Source organism: Peromyscus californicus, unplaced genomic scaffold, assembly GCF_007827085.1.
Source record: "Peromyscus californicus insignis strain IS unplaced genomic scaffold, ASM782708v3 Scaffold_2__1_contigs__length_46816999, whole genome shotgun sequence".
NCBI lineage: Eukaryota > Metazoa > Chordata > Mammalia > Rodentia > Cricetidae > Peromyscus > Peromyscus californicus.
In genome coordinates, this window is record NW_026294540.1 from 14,812,768 (window position 1) to 14,833,964 (window position 21,197).

Sequence of the window (21,197 nt, forward strand, 5' to 3'; positions counted from 1 at the left end):
TGCTGTCCCCAGTCCCTTCTGTCCTCTGCACTAGCTTCCCACTCAGCTCTCTCATGGTAGCTCACTGGTGAGTCAGCCCGTTCAAGGCCCCTTGGTGGGTATTCCTGGGAGGTTTCTTATTTCCTACAAGGTCTTACTTGCAAACTGCCCCTACTGGGAGAATAACTACCCAGGAACAATTTCAAACTGTGAATAGCCACAGAGCCCCAAAACTAGAACACCTCAATTGTTTATTAAACATTTTCTCCGTTAAAGAATGTTATGTTTCTAATTACATATTAAGGGCAACAATGCCATAAAAATTAGATACTGAAGCCGGGCGGTGGTGGCGCATGCCTTTAATCCCAGCACTTGGGAGGCAGAGGCAGGCGGATCTCTGTGAGTTCGAGGCCAGCCTGGTCTACAGCGAAAGATCCAGGAAAGGCGCAAAGCTACACAGAGAAACCCTGTCTCGAAAAAACCAAAAAAAAAAAAAAAAAAAAAATTAGATACTGAAGAGACTTTCATCTCTTATGAAGAGAGAAAGTTCACGTGAAATCTACAGTTTTGACCAAGTCATCAACATAAGCAGCACTGAGCCATTGGCTATCACCAGCTCCATATTCATGGCATTTCACTGTTCATATTCCTTGTTTAGACACGAAGGAAGGGCTCTGCTCCAGGGTGCCTTCTGATAGTGAAGGCAAGAAGCCCCGCCCTCCTGTGGCTGCTGTCTGCCTTGTGCCTTTGCAGTCAATGTCAAGACACAGCCCAGGCCTTCAGAATCAACCAATGCTGGCACACAGACAGGCAAGTCGACTATTTTTCTTTTAACATCTATTTTGCTATTTTTGTGTGTCTGTGTCTGGACTACCACATGTGCAGAGGTCAAGAGACAACCTTGGAGAAACCCACAGCTACCTTATAGTTAGTGCCTTCCATGATTCAGCCTCTAAGGTAATGGGGGCCTAGGGCCTTCCTTGCACATGCCAGGCAAGTATTCTACTACCAGGCTGTGCCTACCCAGACCAACATAGAAACTTCAACCCTTGCCAAGAGCCTCTGAGGTGAGTGAGACTAATGACACAGGGCAGCAGATACTCCAAAACCATACCACACCAGAATGAAAAGCATATTTAATAGTTTCATTTTATTTAAGAATTTTACAAAAACAGAAAACAAAATTCAAACAAAAATGAAAAAACAAACCACAACCAAAACCTAAATACAGAGTACTTTCAGTGTGGAGACTGAGTGTTTCTGGTTGAGGGTCAACGAACCCCACTCAGCGAAGCCAACACACTTGTATTACACGAGACTGGATTGAAAGTTACAGATCAACAGGATGGCAGCACTCAGTCTGGACACTCGGGAGCAGGTTCCCAGGAGAGGCTGAAGGCAGCAAAGTGGCATCGTGGACAGCTTGTAGCCTTCGTTCAGATGGACACTCTGTGCAGAGCAGCAATACAGAGAACTGAGGAAACAGAAGCCGCCCGAGAGTTCACACCCGACTGACTGTTTCGGGTCTTTGGACTCCTTCAGATGTTCCCGGACGCCCCGAGTCAGATGAGGAAGACCAGCGCCTACATATAAAATATCCTTTGCGCAAGGAGGTAGAACCTGGCACAAGTTTATTGCAGAGACACAGTACACCTCTCCCACCCCTCACGGTTGATGATAAAAGTGGTTATTGAAAAGCAGTCATAGGAGTTTGCAAATTCAGTACAAACTATGAACAAGGTGAATTGTTTTAGTGGTGAGGCTGCACTGTGCTATGTCAAAAATAAATAAAAAAGCTCTCTCAGTCACATGAAGTAGAGCCAGAGGAGCAGCTCGATCGAGTTCCTTCACCCTCTTCATTGCCACAGCCACTGCCGTGGTAGCAAGGTCCTCCGGCTCTATCTGCACAGGCTCACAAGGCCACATGAACTCTCCTCAAGAGACTCACATGCCACCTCTCAGCCTCAAGGTGAACAGACAACAAAAGCAGCCATCTCCTCTCTCCGCACTAACTGGTGTATCTCACAGTTAACTGTTGGTTACAGAACTCCTGGCCTAACCGTGCCCTGCTCTATCCCTGCAGATGGTGGGCTGCTGCCGTAGGACACAAGTCAACTATGTCTCAGGCACCAAAGGAAGGGAGATGGGGTGAGGAAGGAATTCCTGCTGGAGTAATCTGTGACAGACCTTCAATCACAACAACTAAGTTCCAAAGACTCAGCCAAATGTAGGCAATTTTCAAAGTTGTCATCAAGTCTACCAATCTGAATGTTCACTGAAATCTTTCCTGAGAATTGCAAAGGACATATTTTGAGGGTGCAAAGGCCTGTAAATAAAACTCCACTCCTGTGCTCTAGGTGAGGGTTGGCACCATCTCCAAGGCCCCAGCGGGCCTTCAGCACCAACACCAATCCTCCAGAGCTCGGCATCTCTGCTTAGAGCCTTTCCTGCCGGGATAGGAGTGAGCCGCTCACACTGACCCTGCCTTGGGTGCTGAAGGTGGTGGCAGCTTCCACTGCAGGACTGCTGGAGAACGGATGACGACTGTTCTCTACGCTCATCTCCTGCCTGCTGGATTTTTACCAGTTATATAAAAATCAGATTACTGGTGTTTGTCATAAAGTAATCCGCTCATCACCTGTGGGGGTCATAGAAATCCAACTTCTTACACACAGGAAGCCTGCATCCAGGCCACGAGCCACTGGACTATCTACCTGCAAGGTCTTCCCGTGAGGCAGGCGGCAGGGGCTGAGGGACCAGAGCAAGCCTCTAACGAGACAAAAGCTAGTCAGGCTTCTAAGGAGCTGCAGCCGGCTGCAGCCGCACTCAACATGTCCAAGGAGCTGCAGGGAGGTCTAGAGAAGCATGTGCTTTGCTTTGCTCTCTTTCATTTCTTAACTAGGAAAGCATCAGGCGCACCACAGCGTCCAGAGAAGAACCAGTCACACGGGGACGGGATCAGGAGCGGCACTCAGGTGCATCCCAAGACAGCACAGCCAGGTGTGCGGGCAATGTGGGCAACAGGATTCCTACAGCCAGGAGGCAAAGATAAACTCTAAACACAACAACTACTGATTCAGCTAAGAAGCTTTCTATAGTTTCCTATGTTAAAAAAACAACAACAAAGCACTAAGATACCCCATACGGGAGGCCAGAAAAGAATAAATAGGAGGGAAAGGAAAGGGGCGCAGGTACAAGTGAACGGGGCCCAAGTTACAAAATTTACACTTGAAATGTACAAGAACTCACGCTTCTCTATACACTCCTATGTACATCTCTAAGTACAGCATACAACAGAGGGTGGGCACTCGGAAACACTGCCGCCTAGTTCAAGTTGCAGCTCCATGTTTCTTTCATTTACGGAGGGACCCATTTGCTTTAGCCGGCGGCTAGCCTTGTGAGAGATTTTCCTGCAAATGTTTTCCACCCAATTAGCTGCAACCATGACATGGAATGCTTGGTTCATTTCAGTACAGCATGCCAAAGCACCTATGTGGTATGTGTGTGTGTGTGTGTGTGTGTGTGTGTGTGTGTGTGTGTGTGTGTTGTTCAGAGTCCACACACATAGGAAGGACATTTAACAAACACACCATCATAGCAGTTTCTTTTGCCATGGTATGCCTCAACTAACTACATATTCACTGTGTGGCTCCTGGCCCAAGAGCAGCTTTTCTGGGACACCATTCCTAGGAAGTGCCAGAGCCCATAAAGGTCCCTCTGTACCAGGGTCCTTGGATAAGGTCTCACAGGATGAGAATGTTCCCACCTGTTTTCAAAAGGGAGCCACAGAGGCCCCTGTGCCAATATGGGAAGTCGAGGACAGGACGAGAACCGTACGTGGTGTGCCCTCGTTCCTTCTATGGTCTCTCAGAAGTTGTTCTGATAATATGGCATGGAGATCAGCAAGGAATTGTCCCAGAGGCTACAACCAAAACCATGGCTCTAAAATGTTTTAATTCCTCTGGAGTTTGGAAATCTAGAACTTTTCTCTCCATAGACAGAGCAAATTACAAGGTTTACTGTTGCAACTCAAAAGGTTTAAGTGCTGAGTAAGAATAAATACACATATGTACACACCTACAGCTACTACAGTGCTTGGGATACAAGTTCTTGCTAATCTACACACAGGAAAAGCAAACCCTGCACGCAGATCTGCAGCTGAGTAGCGAAGAGAGGAACCGCGTGCTCAGCCTGCCCGGTTTTCTGGTAACCTGGGTTTACACAGTCAACACTTGGAACACTTCTGACTGCACCACGGACAGCAGCGCTCTCACCTGACCGTGAAGAGGGCAAGCCCGTGGCACAGAGGTTGCTAGGAGGGACACGTGACCTCCCTAGCAAGCACACCTGAGCAGCATAGAACCTGGGAGTGATTTCCAGCACAATCGGGACTGTAAACTCTGAAAACACTGATGGGACCAACAATCGAATCTGCTGCTCAGATCTGTATTGCTTAAGTGGGAGAAAAGGCATCCCAGAGTCCAGTGAGTTACGGTGGGGGGAGTTAAGTGAGGCCCCCGGATGCAGACGTGGCATTCAGATCCTCTGGGAGACTGGACCTACTCTATGTGACAGCAGCTGAGAAGACTTGGATTTTGACACAAGAAACCCTTGAATGCTGGAGCTTTCCTGGTGAGTGACAGACTGAAAGAGCCTTCAGATGCCTAGTATTTGTGGGTTTTTTTCTTACTAAACAAAAATGAAGAGAACACAAACAGACCCTTACACCAAGACTTGGTGCTCCAAGAGCACACATCACAGCATCATCACTGGGTAAGGTGTTCACTAACCACATGCTAGGGAAGTCCTGTAGGTGCTGCTTTGAAAGCACTAGAAAAGACAGGACCCACCCAAACAGACATTTGCACATGCGAGGGGCTGGCATCAGCAGCCTGGAACACAGCATCTTTCCCATCCTCTGCAATTGGGTCTCATGGAGAAACAGTTAAGTTACGAAGCCCCTCCCTTAGGCTTTTGCCTTAACATGCCAAAAGAAGCTGAATGGTCCACCAGCTCAAAAACAAAAGCTCAGAGGTTCTGTGAGGGGACACAATTCTCCTCTCGGTGGCCAGTTGGATCTAGGCCACAAAGGGATACTGCCTGATGCTCATGAGATCACTGCCTGAGATATATGGAATGAGGATCAAAGTTGCATCCACTGGGCAAAATGTGCCCAAGAACAGAAACCATTCTCCATTTGTTCTTTGAGGCACTAAGAATAAATAAATCTCAAACAATATTACGGTAAACTTAACCGAAGAAACTCGAGAGAACGAGAGCCCCAAGCGCTCCATCAGGTTTCTGTGACTACACACACCTCACCCAGTTCTTTGAGAAGTTTACAAAGTTACAAAGAGAACAGTTCAACTTGAGACACATTCAAAAGTACCATCATTTACCCCGTCCTTAAGATCACCTCAGATTTCAGGAAGGGGCTTCAGTCAGACTCTAAGGCTACCTGGAAGGCTAAGGCCACGCCGAGTTCTATAGAGCCCTGCTACCTACGCCTGGAGTTCCCAGTGAGGGCCTAAACAAGAGTCCACTTCATTAGTACAATAACTTTTTTATTCAACATCCACAAGATTTTGATATCTTGTAGCTTTTAACCAGATTTATACAATCTCAATTTTTCAATAGTGCAACCTGTGCAAGCAAAAAAAAGGGTAGAAAAAATGGGGGGAGGGGAAGCTGGGAGGAAAAACAAAGACCAATTGTCCCCTCACTGGTTTTTTATAAACATCTATTATAGGCGAAACAAAACTTACCCATGTTATAGATAAGTGTCTATTCACATTTGTACATTACCATTTTTAACAGCTGGAGATAATCTCTACAATGTCTTACAGCACATTAAACAATATTCAAGTTACTGGGTAACAACAACAACAACATACAGCAGAAGCCAAGTGTTTTCTCACTGTCTAGTTTACAACTCAAGTACGGTTTCCGGTTTGAATGACCAAGCAGATTTAGATAATGAAGTAAAAAAGATTGTGTGCAAGATGGAAGCCAATCATACTTCTTCCTAAAACTATGTTTAAGTTAAGGAAAATGTAACTTATGAAAAGGCTCATAGCCATTTTTGCAGCACAAATTAGGAATACTATTAACACATAAAAATAAACTTTTAAAGAGTTTTATCACAAAAAAAGGTATGTACTTACTACTTTGACAAGAAACCTGGGACAGGGAGGAGCGGGCAGGGCTGAGGGTTAGAAGCAACACCCAGGTATCAACACTAGAAATGCAATATCCAATGCTGTACATCTCCAATGCTGTTCTCCAAACGTGACTTCTGTGGTAATCTTGATTACACATGCTTTCAAAGACATGCACTGTCAACAAAAGCTACAAAAGAACCTGAATGCATGGCACGCAACCCTTCACTTCATGCTGTAGGAAACATTGTTTAAGTTGGAAAAGAAACAAACCCTTATATTCTGTTTGGAGAGACTTGGAACACATGCATCCGGGGAACCCCCACAGCAATGACAAGGATGAACTGTGTTAACCCTGAGCACGGTAGAAAGGAAAAGTAAAGCCAGTTTGGGAAGGTCCAAGCATTTTCAACCAACTGGGGTCTTGTAGCGTTGTACAAACTCACAGACAGACTGACACATCCGCTCGCGCACACATCCGCTCTGCTCACCCGAAGTAAAAGCACACAGGCAGCCCCAAGGAAGCCAGAGGAAAGACACGAGACCCTCCCTCTGCTTGCTGTCAGCGTTGCTGCCTATTCCAGGTTTGTCCGTAACCCCCCAAATTAACTAGAGAGCACAACTGAAAAAAAAAAAAAAGAATTCTTTGGAAACTGTCCCTGATTTTTATGCAAGTGGTATGCTCTCACAGCATTCAACACCGTGTGGAAGCTGCTGCTCTTTACGAGTTGCTCAAGTTGGTGATGCTCTGCGGGTGATGCTGCTGCCACAGCTGTTTTTGTTGGACTGCGAGCTGCTGAGACTGGTCTGAAGTTGACAGGAGATTTACAAGAGGAGACACGCAATTTGCCGGAATGATCAAACCTGTAATTAGCAAGGAGAGTCGATGAGGTAGAGTCCAGCAGGAAGCGCTGCACAGTGCACGTGCACAGAGGACTGCAACCAGCCTGCCCAGAAACCAGACGGGGGCCAGCACTGGACTCAACTGTTCCCAGGAGGCTCCTAGATGTGTGTGCGACTGTGCGCGCACACACACACACACAAGCATGTACCCAGTGTAACACCATCTCCTGATGCAGAAACTGAAGTGTACAGGACAGCACTTCTCATCTAACACTGCATAGCCTCATAAACCTTGTAGACACCATGCCTTCTACCACTCAATAAGGCACAAAACGGCTCTAAGACAGAGGGTGGAAATGCTCATCTTAGTCATCAGGAAAGACAGAGATGGACACACAAGAGTACAAGGGCAAGTGGGGGCACAGGGCCTAGGCTAAGGGAATCCCAGTCCTACCCTGTGGGGAGTCTGAACTCAATGTAGTAGCAAAGTGTGCTTTTTCTTTAAAACAAACAAACAAACAAACAAACAAACAAACAACCAGCAGCTAGAAACTCATTTATATGCTGTTTTTACAACTGAAAGCACCTGAGCAGAAGTTGACTGACTGACTGGACAGAGAGGTTGTCAGAACGGAACAGTGTGGCACCTAGCCCACCTGGAGGGCAGCTACAGCTGACCACAGTGCTCAGACCTAGCCTGCTGTCCGAGCCTCTGCAGAACTCAAAGCTCTCCTCAGTGCCATGGCCTGAAGCTGCACAGCCTCGGCCTGGCTGAACGTAGCCCCTTGGAGAGGAGAGCAAAGAGCAATAGAGGGTAACGGGCGAGAGAAGGGGAGAGCAGTGCCAGAGACAACTCCTGCCAGATCACAATGTCCGCTACAAGGCAGGTACAACCAGCTATGGCGGTGGCTGTGACCCCAGCACTTGCGGGAGCAGCAGCAGGTAATTCAATACATGAGTCAGAAGCTGAAAACCACATCTTCTTCTTTTTTTGGTTTTGTTTTGTTTTTTCAAGAGAGAGTTTCTCTGTGTAGTTTTGGTGCCTGTCCTGGATCTCTCTCTGTAGACCAGGCTGGCCTCGAACTCACAGAGATCCTCCTGCCTCTGCCTCCCAAGTGCTGAGATTGTGTGCGCCGCCGCCACCACCCAGCCAAAAACCAGGTTTAAGTGCTCTCAAATCATAGAATGGACAGCATGTTCTGATAGTCTTTGCACACTACTAGAACTGATAAATTTGTGATAACTGATATCTGTGATAAATCTGCAACAAATCTAAGATGTTAGATGTGAATAATAATAATAACACAATAAAGGGTGGGGTTTGATTTTCTCCCCACAACCAAAGCAAAAAAGCAGCTCACTCACCTACAATCCGTTGTCCATCTTCTGTTCTTAGCCGCACTATCTGCATTTTCACATTCGTGCCACTGACGGAGGCCAGAACACCCTCCACTTTTGTCCAGACGCTCAGTACTGAGCCACATAATACATAGTATGTGCGGCAGCGGAGACCTATCTCACATACCAATCCTAAACTTGCTTTTTTGCAGTTGCCACGCCTAGGAAACATGAAGGAGAAACAGGTATAGAAAATGCACACACACGTGACCAATCTGCAAAGCCTAGTCATATTTTAAGTGGAAATTATGACTTTCTCCTAGGACACTCCTTGGGCTTACTAGGTCATCCTTGGCAAACCTAAGGTGTTACAATTACTTGTGAAGGTTCAGCCTTCCTGCACACTTGGTTACTACCTATCGACACACTTCTCACACTGCCACACCCCATGTCACCGTGGCAGTGACTGCTGTCAGTGAAGCCCTAGTGCCCCTTCACGTGTAACTAGTGGGAAAGGCCCAACAACTGGGGCACAGCACCAGATAGACCTGAGGCCTGAGAAAATGAGGGCACGGCACAGTCCAACGTCTCCCAGTTCACTGCAGGTCTATCTCAACGTGAAGTAACTCAGTACAAGGAACATACAGTGGGTGGGGAAAGTGGCCCCTCCAAAACAGGCACCGACACCCGGACAGAGCCCACTCGACAGCGCTGTCCTCTGACCGCCCTGTGTGCCGCACACCAGTGTCACACAAGGACGTGCACACATCATTATGGAATTAATGTTTTGAGAGTTGATTTTCACTTTTCTGCCTGCATGTCAGTGAGCCATGATGCTGCAGTGTCTGAGGAGGTCGGAGGGCAGCACGTGATCCATCAGAGCTAGTCTAAGTTACAGGCAGTTGATCCCTTGACATTGGTGCTAGGAACTCAACTTGGGCTTCCTACAAGAGCAGAAGGCACTCTTAAGCCACTGAAGCATCTCTCCAGCCCCCAACCTCCGGTTTGTTTGTTTGAGACAGAATTTCTCTGTGTAGCCCTAGCTGTCTTGGCACTCCCGCTGTAGTCCAGGCTGGCCTTGAACTCACAGAGATCTGCCTGCCTCTGCTCTCCAGTGCTGGGATTGAAGGCGCCACCACCGCCCAGCTCTCCAGTCCCCGTTTTGTTTTGATTTGATTTGTTTGTTTGTTTTGTTTTGAAGCAGGGCCTTGCACGGTCTGGCCTCAAGTCTGAATTCTCCTGAGGAATTGAGGAATGGGGTTGTAGACATGAACAACCAGGCCTATGCAGTGAGGTTTTAAAGCCAAAAGGAAAGCAGCAGGGCCACAGTAGCAAGCACCTACAATCCCAAGACTCAGGAGACTAAGGAAGCAGTATGTAAAAGTTGAGGCCTGAGAGTAAGTTTTCAGGTCAACCCGGACTAGGGCAGAGACCCTACCTCAAAAAAATTATAAAGCAAGCCCAATAGTGGTGGCATATGCCCAAAATCCCAGCATTGGGGAGGCAGATCTCTGTGAGTTCAAGACCAGTCTAGTCTACAGAGTGAGTTCCAAGGAAGCCAGGGCTACATAAAGAAACCCTGTCTCAAAAAACCCATAAATAAAAATTAAAATATTAGAGGGAATAAGGGGAGAAAAAGATTGAGAAACAATTTCTACCAGAGGGATGGTAATTAAGGCTATACTGCTGGACACTAGCTCCGTGGTAATATCAAAGCCTGAAGGACATGCAGAGATGTCACCAAAACAGCGCCTGGTTCACAAATGCTAAGTACACATTATCTGTTGTTATTAAGTCAGGGTCTCAATGTAGCCCAGAGGCTGGTCTCAACTCCCCATGGAAATGAGGATTTCGAACTTCCCAAATGTGGGATTACAGGCGTTGACTACCATGCCAAGTCTCTAAATATAATTCTGATGAGGTGAACTGTGCCTATCAATAGGCAACTTGTTTCTTTGCTCACAATCACATACTCATAAAAAATAAAAATGAGGCATTGCAGCTCATGTCTACAGTTCCTAAACTTGGGAGGCCGGGTAAGAGAATCAATCACAAGTGACTCAGCACTGCTCCACACAAAAAAATAGGAAAAAGCTGCTTTAAATCTTGACTGCACTTAGAAAATTAAGTGAAGCAACAAGGAAGCACTCACCAATATGCATGAGTGCAGGTGTCTGCAGAGGAATTGTATTGATCCAGCCAGTGTACCAGGGCGTCGTCAGACACTACCTGCAAAGACAAAGCAAACCCCATTACAACAACTCAACACCGGACCTGGTCACTAATCCCAGAGGCAGTCAAAAACAACACAATCATCTTCATCAGAAACCCTAGCTCCCACTAGCAGCAGAATGTAAATAAATACCACTGATAAATGAGGCCCTCCTGGGATGAGCTTTGCAGAGAACTAGTTGAATATAGAGTTACTTTCAGAAAGTTATGGCAATACCTATAGAAAGTAAATAAGTAATGTTGGAAAAAACAGATATTGACTATTTTCTGGAAATCAAAAGATGGAATGAAGGACCTCGACGTACTAAACCACTGCACTGTGCCCTGGGCATGGAGAGTCACAAGCTCATCTTGTCCCAATGGGCAGTAACATCAAAACTGCAACAGCCGTGCATAAGAAACTTGCTACTTTGGTAAAATCACCATCCTTGAACCCAGGAATTATAGCCGACACAGTTCCCTATCATGAACCAAGGAGTCACGCAGTACCATGTGTAAGTGAGAAAGTACCTTCTTATATTTCTTTTTCAGATCAGCATATATTTCTAATTTGAGCTGTTTCCCAGTGTTTGGTCGGTAAATTAAAAACAGTTTCTTCTTAGGGTTTACTTCTTTAACTAAGATTGCAGTTTTTTTGTTGTTTCTTATCTATTAAAAGAAGAATTAAACAAATACATAAGAATTTGATCTTACACAATTAATATTTTACCTTAACATCACAACAACAAATTTAGTAATTCAAAAGACAATACCATTTAAGGGCTTAAGCCTTTAATCCTAGCACTTGGGAGGCAGAGGAAGGGGGATCTCCGTGAGTTTGAGGCCAGCCTGGGCTACAGGTTGAGCTCCAGGGCAGCCAGGACTGTTAAACAGGGAAACCCTGTCTAAACAAAAAAAAAAAAAAAAACAAAACATACAAACAAAAGACAACACCAGCTAAATGTGTAAGTGTGTAACCACAAGCCCACATTTGAGGTTTAACATGGGAGGAGCCTACTTATCTAACTCTGGCTAAAGACTTATAAATTGAGGGCCATAACAAGTCTTCATGTTTTAAAACCTTCTTTATATATATATATATAATATATATATATTATATATATAATATATATATATTATATATATATATATTTAAATGATTTATTTAACCTTATTTTATGTGCCTTGATGTGAAGGTATCAGATTCCCTGGAACTGGAGTTAGAGAGAGTTGTAAGCTGCCATATGGATGCTGGGAATTGAACCCAGGTCTACTGGAAGAACAGCCAGCGCTCTTAACCACTGAGCCATCTCTCTAGTCTGTCCCCCCACCCCCAAGATGAACTTCTAGTTTCTAGTTTTCTAAAAGATTTGTTCATTTATTTATCGCGCAGTGTTCTGCCTGCATGTACATCTGCAGGCCAAAAGAAGGCACCAGATCTCATTACAGATGGTTGTGAGTCACCATGTGGTTGCTGGGAATTGAACTTGGGACCTCTAGAAGAGCAGCCAGTGCTCTTAACCTCTGAGCCAGCTCCTTTTTTTTTTTGGAGCACAGACTCAAATGCAGCCGAGCTCCCAGAGGCCTTTCTACAAGAGCACCAGGCAGACCAAGCAAATATGAGGCAGGCAGCAAGAAGCACTGGTGCGTGATCAAAAGCAACCCCAGGGTAGACGAGAGGCTCCAAGAGTAGACTCTGTAACCGCCCACTGTTCCCACAGCCCAGAAACACCACCGCTTAAAATTAGGATGTGCGGGGCTGCAAAGATGGCTCACTGGTGAAGAGCCCTGGAGAGGACCCGGGTTTGGTTTGGCTCTCAACTGTCTGTAACTCCAGTTCCAGGGAGGTCTGATGCTCTTCCTGGCCTCTATGGGCACCAGACACAAACTCCATACACAGATGCTCACGTAAGCAAAACATTCTATACATATAAAATAAAATTAAGCCTGACATGGCATCCATACACAATATTAAATAAATAAATAAAAAGGTTAATGGCTAAGGTGAGCCAGGCATGATTGTGTACTCCAGAGGCAGACATAAGGTAATCCCTGAATTCAAGGCTACTCTAATTGACAAGAGTTTTCTAGAACAAGCCAGGTCAACATAGTGAGATCTGTCTCAAAAAGAAAAGTAAAACTGAAGCCACAAAAATAAGTAAGAAACCAAGAAGAAGCATGATATTTCCTGGTAAGCCTTTGAAGAAAATTCAATTCTTACTTGCAATGATAAGTAAAAGCCATCATCTGGTCCTGTCAGCTCTGCCCAAATCTTGGTTGCTTCTTCCCAGGACATTCCCCTCTCCACACTAATCTGCGGAAGATACATAGAGATTTAAAAACAGCTCATGAATGGACACCAGTGAGCAACATGCACTTTCTAGACTTACTGTGTATAGCTCTACATGGCCAGAGGTTGAGTAGCCTGGAGTCAGAAACTTCTTCACATCACTCTTCCTCACCTTCTCATCTCCAGAACCCAGATCTTCAGAAAGAAACAGGACGTATAAATGGGGAGATACTCTGGACCAGGAGCACAGAGAGGACAGAAGTGTCCCCACTCACCTAGGATTCCCATGTCATATCTTCCATTCTTCTTGGCATTTTGAACAACTGCAGTAAGTGTGTCTGCGAAATACTGAAACAACGCATTCTGCTGATGCACCTCCATGCCCAGAATTCTGTTTAGGAATTTTCCTATATTGTTATAGTCTACAATGACAAGATTATATGAAAGATTCCATGAATTCCCATGATAAATTAAAAATGTATCCTTTAGCTAGGCAAAGCTTCCGAGTCTCACTTCCCGGTCTAGCCCTCCCCCCAGCTTTTGAAGTGCCCTTAGAGTGGGGCTGTAGTACTGACACTTGCACGTTTCCACCTTTGACCACCAGCACTTGCAACACAAGCTCACACGACAGTCAAACTAACTTTTTATACCTTCTACTATTCCATGAATATACTTTAGCATGTAAGGATATTGGTTCAACAACATCAAATCTTTTTTTTTTTAAGATTTATTTATTTATTTATTATGTACACAGAAGAAGGCACCAGATCTCATTACAGATGGTTGTGAGTCACCATGTGGTTGCTGGGAATTGAACTCAGGACCTCTGGAAGAACAGTCGGTGCTCTTAACCTCTGAGCCATCTCTCCAGCCCCCAAATCTTTTACTAGATTTAGTTATTTACTTTTTTTCTTCCCCAAGAAAGGGTTTCTCTGTACAACAGTTCTGGAACTCACTCTGTAGACAAGGTAGGCTTTGAGCTCACTGAGATCCACCTGCCTCTGCCTCTCCAACCCTGGGATTAAAGGCAAGCGCGGCCGCTGCCACCACCACCCAGCTTAGATTTATTTTAATGTATATTTATTTTCCAAGTAGGGGTGTTTTTTGACTGCTTGGCGTCTGTACACCACTTGCCTGCGTCTGTAGCCTGAGAAAGCCAGGAGAGGGCATAGGACCCCCTGGACTAGAGCTGTGAGTTTCCCTGTGGATGCTGGGAACACACCTGGAAGTGCCTGTACACACCAAGCCATCACTCTAGCCCCAATTTGTTTGCTTATGTATGTATGTATGTATGTATGTACGTGGTAATGTATTGTATATCAAATAAAGCTTGCCTGAGGATCAGAGGACAGAGCCTGCCACTAGATTAAACCTAGAGGCCAGGCAGTGATGGCACATACCTTTAATCCTAGCACCCAGGAGGCAGAGATCCATCTGGATCTCTGTGAGTTCAAAGCCACCCTGGACTACATGAGATTAATTCAGTATAGGAGGGAAACAGAGCCAGGCAGTGGTGGCACACACCTTTAATCCCAGCACTTGAGATCTCATGCCTTTGCTATCAGTATCTGGGAAGCACACATGCCCTTAATCCCAACACTAGGAAGGAAGTGAAATGGCTGGGTGGAGAAAGGTATATAAGGCGTGAGGAGACAGGAACTAGAGCCTTTTGGCTAAGGACTCAGAGGCATTCTGTCAGAGTCGGCGAGGTGAGAAGTGGCTGTGGTTCATTCCTTTGTCTCTGATCATTCAGCATTTACCTCAATATCTGGCTCCAGGTTTTTATTAAGACCATATAGATTTCGAGCAACGTATTTATTTAGGTTTTTCAGGAAAGGGTTTCTCTGTGTTGCTTTGGCTGTCCTGGAATTAGCTCTGTAGATCAGGCTGGCCTCCTGCCTCTGCCTCCTGAGTGCTGGGTTAAAGGTGTGCGCCACCATCACCTCCATCTTTGTTTTTAATTATATGGAATGTGTGAGGGTATGTGTATATGAGTGCAGGAAACTGACCTCAGATATTCTGCAAGCTCTTAACTGCTGAGTATCTCTGGCTCCAAATCTTTTTTGAGACGCAGTCTCCAACTTGTTTCAACTTCCCCAATGCTGGGTTTGATTACAGGCTTACATCACAAAACTCAGCTTCACAACATTAGATTTTAACTCAAGTTTAACTGCTAAATTGTGACTCTCAACCCTGGCTACACAACTGGAATGCCCCGGAGCTTTGGAAAACTACTCATGTCTGAACTCTGCTCCTGGATTCAGTTACTTTTTAAAAAACTTACTTTATTTTTATTTATGTGTATTTGTCTGTGTTGGGATATGTGTGTCAAAGCCTAGGTATCCTCAAAGGCCAAAGGTGATAGCAGATCTCCTGAAGATGGGGTTACAGGTGACTGTGAGCTAACCAATTTAAGTAATAGTTCTGGGAACCCAACTCCGGTCCTTTGCCTGAACAAGTTCCCTTAACTGCTGTGCAATCTGTCTAGTCCATGGATCAGTATTTCTTTAAATCTTTTTTTTGGGGGGGGGAGAGGGTTTCAAGACAGAGTTTTTCTGTGTAGCTTTGTGCCTTTCTTGGAACTCTGTAGACCAGGCTGGCCTTGAACTCACAAAGATCCACCTGCCTCTGCCTCCTGAGTGCTGGGATTAAAGGCGTGCGCCACCATCACCCATATTTCTTTAAATCTTAGCCAGGCAGGGTAACTTAAATTACATCTGAGCATTTGGAAGGCTAAGGCCCGAGGACTGACACAAGTTCAAGGCCAACCTTGGTTACATGGTGAGTTCTAGCTTAGGCTATACAATGACACCCTGTCATAGAAACAAAACAAAACCTGAAAAGACAACAAACTCCTGACCAAGTTGATCATAGCTGTAGCCAGGGCTAGTTATAATATGGGGTTAAAAGGATCTATTAAAGGCCTGGCCCAAGGGCACACTGCTTATCTCAGTTACTCAGGAGGCTAAGGTAAGAGGTTCAAAGCCTAGATTCCGTACAGAGTAAGGTAAAGGTGAACCTGGCCCATGCAGTGACACTACCTCAAAAAATAAAGAGGAACACTCAAGGGCAGAGGCAGGTAATCTCTGAGTTCTAAGACCAACCAGCCTGGTCTACATAGCAAGTTCTAGAACAGCCAGGGAGACATAGAAAGACCCCCACCTCACCAAATAAAGAAAGAGAAACACCCCCACCTCAACAAACAAGCCAACCAGATCAGTAAACAACTAAATAAATAAAATGAATGAGATTTAAAAAAAAAAAAAAGAGAGAGAGAGGTGGTTTCGGCATCAGTAGGTTTAGGGCAATTCAAGCTGTGGCCAGAATGACTTAGTTCACTGCCAATAACCACCTGGGGAACAAAGTCCATGTGAACAAGTGCAAAACCAACGACACCCAAGGAAACTGTTTACAGCCCAAACAGTACCCTGCTGGGATAGTATTTTTTTTAAAGAAGTGGCATATAATTTCTGAGCACATGTCTCTGGGAGATCATGAAATCCAGGACAGGATGAACCTGGAGTTTTTTTCTTTCTTCTGGGCCCTGCCATCCTTTCCTACCTTTACCTGTCACATTCATATGGATGCTTACTTTTAGTAATGTAAATCCCTATGAATAGAAACAGTACAAAGAGGGCTTCAGGTAACTAACTCGGTGGACTAATTAGTACAGGCTCTGGGCTCCAGTCCAGAACCAGCTGTAACCCCAGCACTAGGGTAGCTAAGACAAAGCACTGCCATGAGTCCAGGCTGGAGTGAGACACAGAAATACAAAGTGACAGGGCTGGTCCAAGTGCTTGCCATCCAAGACTGGTCAGCTGGATCATCACAACTAACAAGTAAAAAATGCCCGATGCAGTGCCTATCCGCAATGCAAGCAATTTTACAGTGGGAGGGAGGCAGGCACAGAAGAAAGACACACCCAGAAACTTATGGGCCAGCCGGCACAGAGTAGTCAGGACAAAAGCGGAAACAGATTTCCCAAAGTCATCCTCTGGCTTTCACAAGCATGAACACACGCGCACTTGAGTTGCGGATTCTTTTTTTTTTTTTTTTTTTTTTTTTTGGTTTTTCGAGACAGGGTTTCTCTGTGTAGCTTTGCGCCTTTTCCTGGAACTCACTTGGTAGCCCAGGCTGGCCTCGAACTCACAGAGATCCGCCTGGCTCTGCCTCCCGAGTGCTGGGATTAAAGGCGTGCGCCACCACCGCCCGGCGAGTTGCGGATTCTTTGACAAGTAAGCCATGGAACTCAAACCTTCACAAGCATGCTCCCACCAAGAGGTGAACTGAGGCTTCTGTAGAAGGCTCATCAATAAACACACGTTCCACACACAGCGACACTACCTTTATCCAGAGTAAGAATTCCTGACCGATCCTCCACATTGATCAGGCCTACTCCTATCAATCCTTGCCGAACATCTGTAAGAAAAAAAAAATATCAACGTTCTTCACAATCCAAATGATTCAGTGAACTGTTAATCAAACAGATTAGGTTCTAGGATTAAGATTTAACCTATGTATCTTGCTCTATTCCAGTCACCTGAATTGAACTGCTAATCAGCCTAAATCACCGAATCTCACATTGTGTCTAGTTTGTTTGGTTCTAGTGTTTTTGGTAGTGCTGGAGATTGAACCCTAGGCTGCTACCACTAAAAGTTTCCCTAGCCCTTCATTAAAACACCGTTATCACCAGATAGGCATGCTGGTGCACACCTTTAATCCCAGCACTGGGAGGCAGAGGTAGGCCTATCTCTTCTGAGTCTACAGAGCTAGTTCCAGAACAGCCAGGGCTAATCAAATAAATAAATGAATGAACAAACACATAATAAACAAAAATTTAGCCAGGTGGTGGTGTACGGCTAAAATCCCTAATACTAGCGAGGCAGAGGCAAGAGGAACTCTGTGAGTTCCAGGTTATCCTGGTCTATAGAGTGAGTTCCAGGAATGTCAGGGTTACACAGAAATACCCTGTCTTGGGGGGGGGAAAAAAAAATCAACCAAACAAAAATACACCTTTGCCGGGCGGTGGTGGTGCACGCCTTCAATCCCAGCACTCGGGAGGCAGAGCCAGGTGGATCTCTGTGAGTTCGAGGCCAGCCTGGGCTACCAAGTGAGTTCCAGGATAGGCTCTAAAGCTACACAAAGAAACCCTGTCTCGAAAAACAAAAAAAAAACAAAAAACAAAAAACAAAAAAAAATTACACCTTTTCTTTGGTGACTTCACACAGGACTCAAGAGGCTGAGGCAGGAGAACAGCTTCAAGTTAAACTCCAGCATGAGTGAATTCCAGGCCAACTTGGGTTACAGTCTATCTCAAAAAACCAAACCAGAGCTATAGAGATGGCTTAGGGGGTAAGGATGCTTGCTGCTGCTATGCCTGATGCCAATTCCTGGGACCCACAATGGTGACGGGGAATGAAGTCCCACAAGTTGTCCTTTGATCTCCACACAGGCTGGAACATTCACTACACCACTCTCTCAAAATAACTAAAACACACACATACATACGACAAATTTTATCTTTTCACAAGAGCATCCTGTATATTATAGAGATCCTTTATCTAGGTACCCACAAAAATCACAACAACTTTGTACAAGTAGGATACCAGCTGATTAACGATTACATAAGGACATCTTAAGTCACCTTTAAAGAATTCTCCGGGGTAGTCTGGAGGTGGTGAGACCATAGGAGAATCCAAGTTTACAATGGATTTCATAACAATTTCCAAAGCATTTCTTCCATACTGTAATAAAGAAAAAAATGTGTTAGTCAGCTTTAACATTTGGGTATTTTTTTTACCCACTTAAATGCCATGAAAACTCTAATTGTAACAAAAATTCAGAACACATACTTTTTTGACTGTCTATTCTGTGCCCTTACAGATAGCAGATAGTCAGTACATTAATGACTTCTTTTATTTCTAATAACTCATTCTTGATGCCTTCACAAATACTCTAGTAGTGTTTTCCAACAGGAATAAAAGTACGTACAGATTAAATGATGTGGGAAATCTCATCTCACATGAAGGTCTACAAGGCAGAGCTAACAGCAAGCAGAGCATTTCCTTTTCAACAGCAGTCAAGGTCCCTTTCTGACACTGCACAAACGGCAAACATCTGCAGCGTTAGGTGGAGGAACGTACCTTGTTGTCAAAGTTGAACCTGCTCAGATCTCTAGACTCTGTTGCTCTTCTGTCACCATGTGTAAGTGCTCCCTGGAAAATACACAACTCCTGGTCAAGTCACCATCAACCCCTCCCAGAAGTCAGCTAACACAAATCACCTGTCACAGACATCCGACGCAACTCAAAAACTTACCAAACTCTCAAGTCTCTTAGCAACAATAGATGCAAATCTCTGCTCTCCAGCCAGTTCCGAAATCAAAAAGACATACTCTGGAGCAGTCACTTGGTTTGACCTATGTGTTCTTCCTGTAACAACAATGTATACAGTTCAATGATTATGTTCATTAGGTAGAGCAGGGTATTCTGAGATCTAATTCCTAGCATTTAACACTGAATACAGATAAGGTCTCACATAGTCCAGAATGACCTCAAACTCACTATGTAGCTAGTCAGGCCTTAAACACCTAGTACTTCTGCCTCTACTAATCAAGTGCTGGGATTACAAGTCTATACATCAAGCCTGGCTAAGTTGGCACTCATCTAACTAAAATACCCTTGAAAACAAAAAGTAAAGATGATGTAACAACCCTTCTCATTGCTCGCTGAACAGCAACTTAATTTTAACATCAATGTCATCACTACTCAAGGACTAGACCCTATGGTAAACGGCAAAGTGCTGCCACCATTTGGCTAACCAGTGTTACTACATAGCTGTTCTGGATGTTATGTGTGGTGGGATCACCAGGCCACAGGAAAACGCACAGGGAAACACCTTACATGCAGCTGCTAAGGGTAGAAATGAACATGGAAATAGGTGACTACTCTGACAGACCCACAAACTGTGCAAATCTACAATGAAGATACTTTCAAGGAACCCTGTTCTTGGAGGCCAGGGCCCCTGTGCAATCCTACCACTGATCTCAATACTGTCCAAAATCAGGCAAAAAGGAATCCATAATCCACTACACATCATAGTATATAGAGAACACATTTCCCATGCGGAATCTGAGCATTCCAAGGCTTATGGTGTCTCGTACAGACATGCATGCATGTCTCCAGAAACACCTTTTCTCCCAGAGGGATCCAGTGGAGACACTTACCAAATTGCTGAATCGCCCTATCAGCACTCCAGGGTAACTCCAAAGTCATGTGAACTCGTCGCCTTTGATTTACAGCTCTCCGATCGGCTTGTAATGAAATACCTGAGCTGGCAGCTTCTGAGATTATAGCAATATTCTATATCAAATTGAAAAAGTAAACAAAAATCACCTCTGAGCAAAGACAGGGAAGATCAGTGCCTAGAGAACTTCCTTTAGTGGACAGTGATGGACACCAGTACGTATTCTACTCCCTTTTCAAAGCAGTCAGATGCCCTGCTGTCAGTCAGCGTGGCATGTGGTTGCCCAAAGTCGAGATTAGCTCTCCTAGTCTCCCTTAATACTAAGTATGAGCACACAGGCAAGCTGCAGTCAGGAAGACACAGGTGGCAGATATAATGTCCAAGACACGTTATTTGGAGTAGAAGACAGGGCAGCGTGTCCTGAGTTTTCACGTGCCTGATGCACACAGGAAGGCCTACTGTCACCACCAATTGTAACATAAGGGGGGAAAAATGCTAATGATGGAACTCACAGGTGGAGAACACACCCAACAAGCACGAGACCCTCAGTTTAAGTCCCAGAACAGGGAGGATATAGGCATGATGATGTACACCTGTAATCCTAGTACGGAGGAGGCTGAGTGAGGCAGGAGGGAAAAATGAATCCAAAGCCATCCTGGGCTGCATAACAAAGCCACACTCAAAAAAACAAGGATAATAGTGGTCTCGTCTCCTCCAGAGGCTGAAGCAGAGGACCACTTGAAACTAGAAACTGGAGAAAATGAGCAGTCTAGGTAGAACAGCAAAGTCCTGTCTCAGGGGAGGGAGTAGAGGGAGAGGGAGGAAAGAGAGGAGTGGTAGAGAAAGTCAGAGCAATGTATTCATTTCTTCTTCTTTAAAAACTGTTTTTGAGACCAAGTTTCCTATGTAGGCAAAGCTAGCCTAAGACCCAGGATCCACCTGCCTCAGCCTCAAAAGTTCTAAAATTACAGGCATATGCTACCACACTCTTAGTCAACACACAAACATGTGTACATCGTCATAGGGTTTCTGTTGCTGTGAAGAGACACCATGACCATGGCAACTCTTAAAAGGAAAACATTTAATTGGGGTGGCTCACTTACCGTTTCAGAGGTTCAATCCATTATCATCAT

General features: G+C 45.0%; 1 protein-coding gene across 4 annotated transcripts in view; it reads right to left on the bottom strand.

Moving 5' to 3' along the window:
- Positions 1 to 1,103: 1,103 nt before the first annotated feature.
- The window catches only part of Sbno1 (strawberry notch homolog 1), a 54,717-nt gene continuing 34,623 nt past the window's right edge, over positions 1,104 to 21,197 (bottom strand). For all 4 annotated transcript variants that reach the window (XM_052755432.1, XM_052755431.1, XM_052755429.1 and 1 more), the window contains 12 exons: positions 20,045 to 20,180; positions 19,138 to 19,250; positions 18,963 to 19,034; positions 18,464 to 18,563; positions 17,164 to 17,238; positions 13,095 to 13,241; positions 12,920 to 13,014; positions 12,751 to 12,843; positions 11,061 to 11,198; positions 10,471 to 10,547; positions 8,346 to 8,539; positions 1,104 to 7,001 (listed from right to left, as the gene is read on the bottom strand). In XM_052755432.1, the coding sequence (XP_052611392.1) occupies positions 6,859 to 7,001; positions 8,346 to 8,539; positions 10,471 to 10,547; positions 11,061 to 11,198; positions 12,751 to 12,843; positions 12,920 to 13,014; positions 13,095 to 13,241; positions 17,164 to 17,238; positions 18,464 to 18,563; positions 18,963 to 19,034; positions 19,138 to 19,250; positions 20,045 to 20,180 (1,383 nt within the window). In that variant the 3' untranslated portion in view covers positions 1,104 to 6,858. The remainder of the gene's footprint in view (positions 7,002 to 8,345; positions 8,540 to 10,470; positions 10,548 to 11,060; positions 11,199 to 12,750; positions 12,844 to 12,919; positions 13,015 to 13,094; positions 13,242 to 17,163; positions 17,239 to 18,463; positions 18,564 to 18,962; positions 19,035 to 19,137; positions 19,251 to 20,044; positions 20,181 to 21,197) is intronic.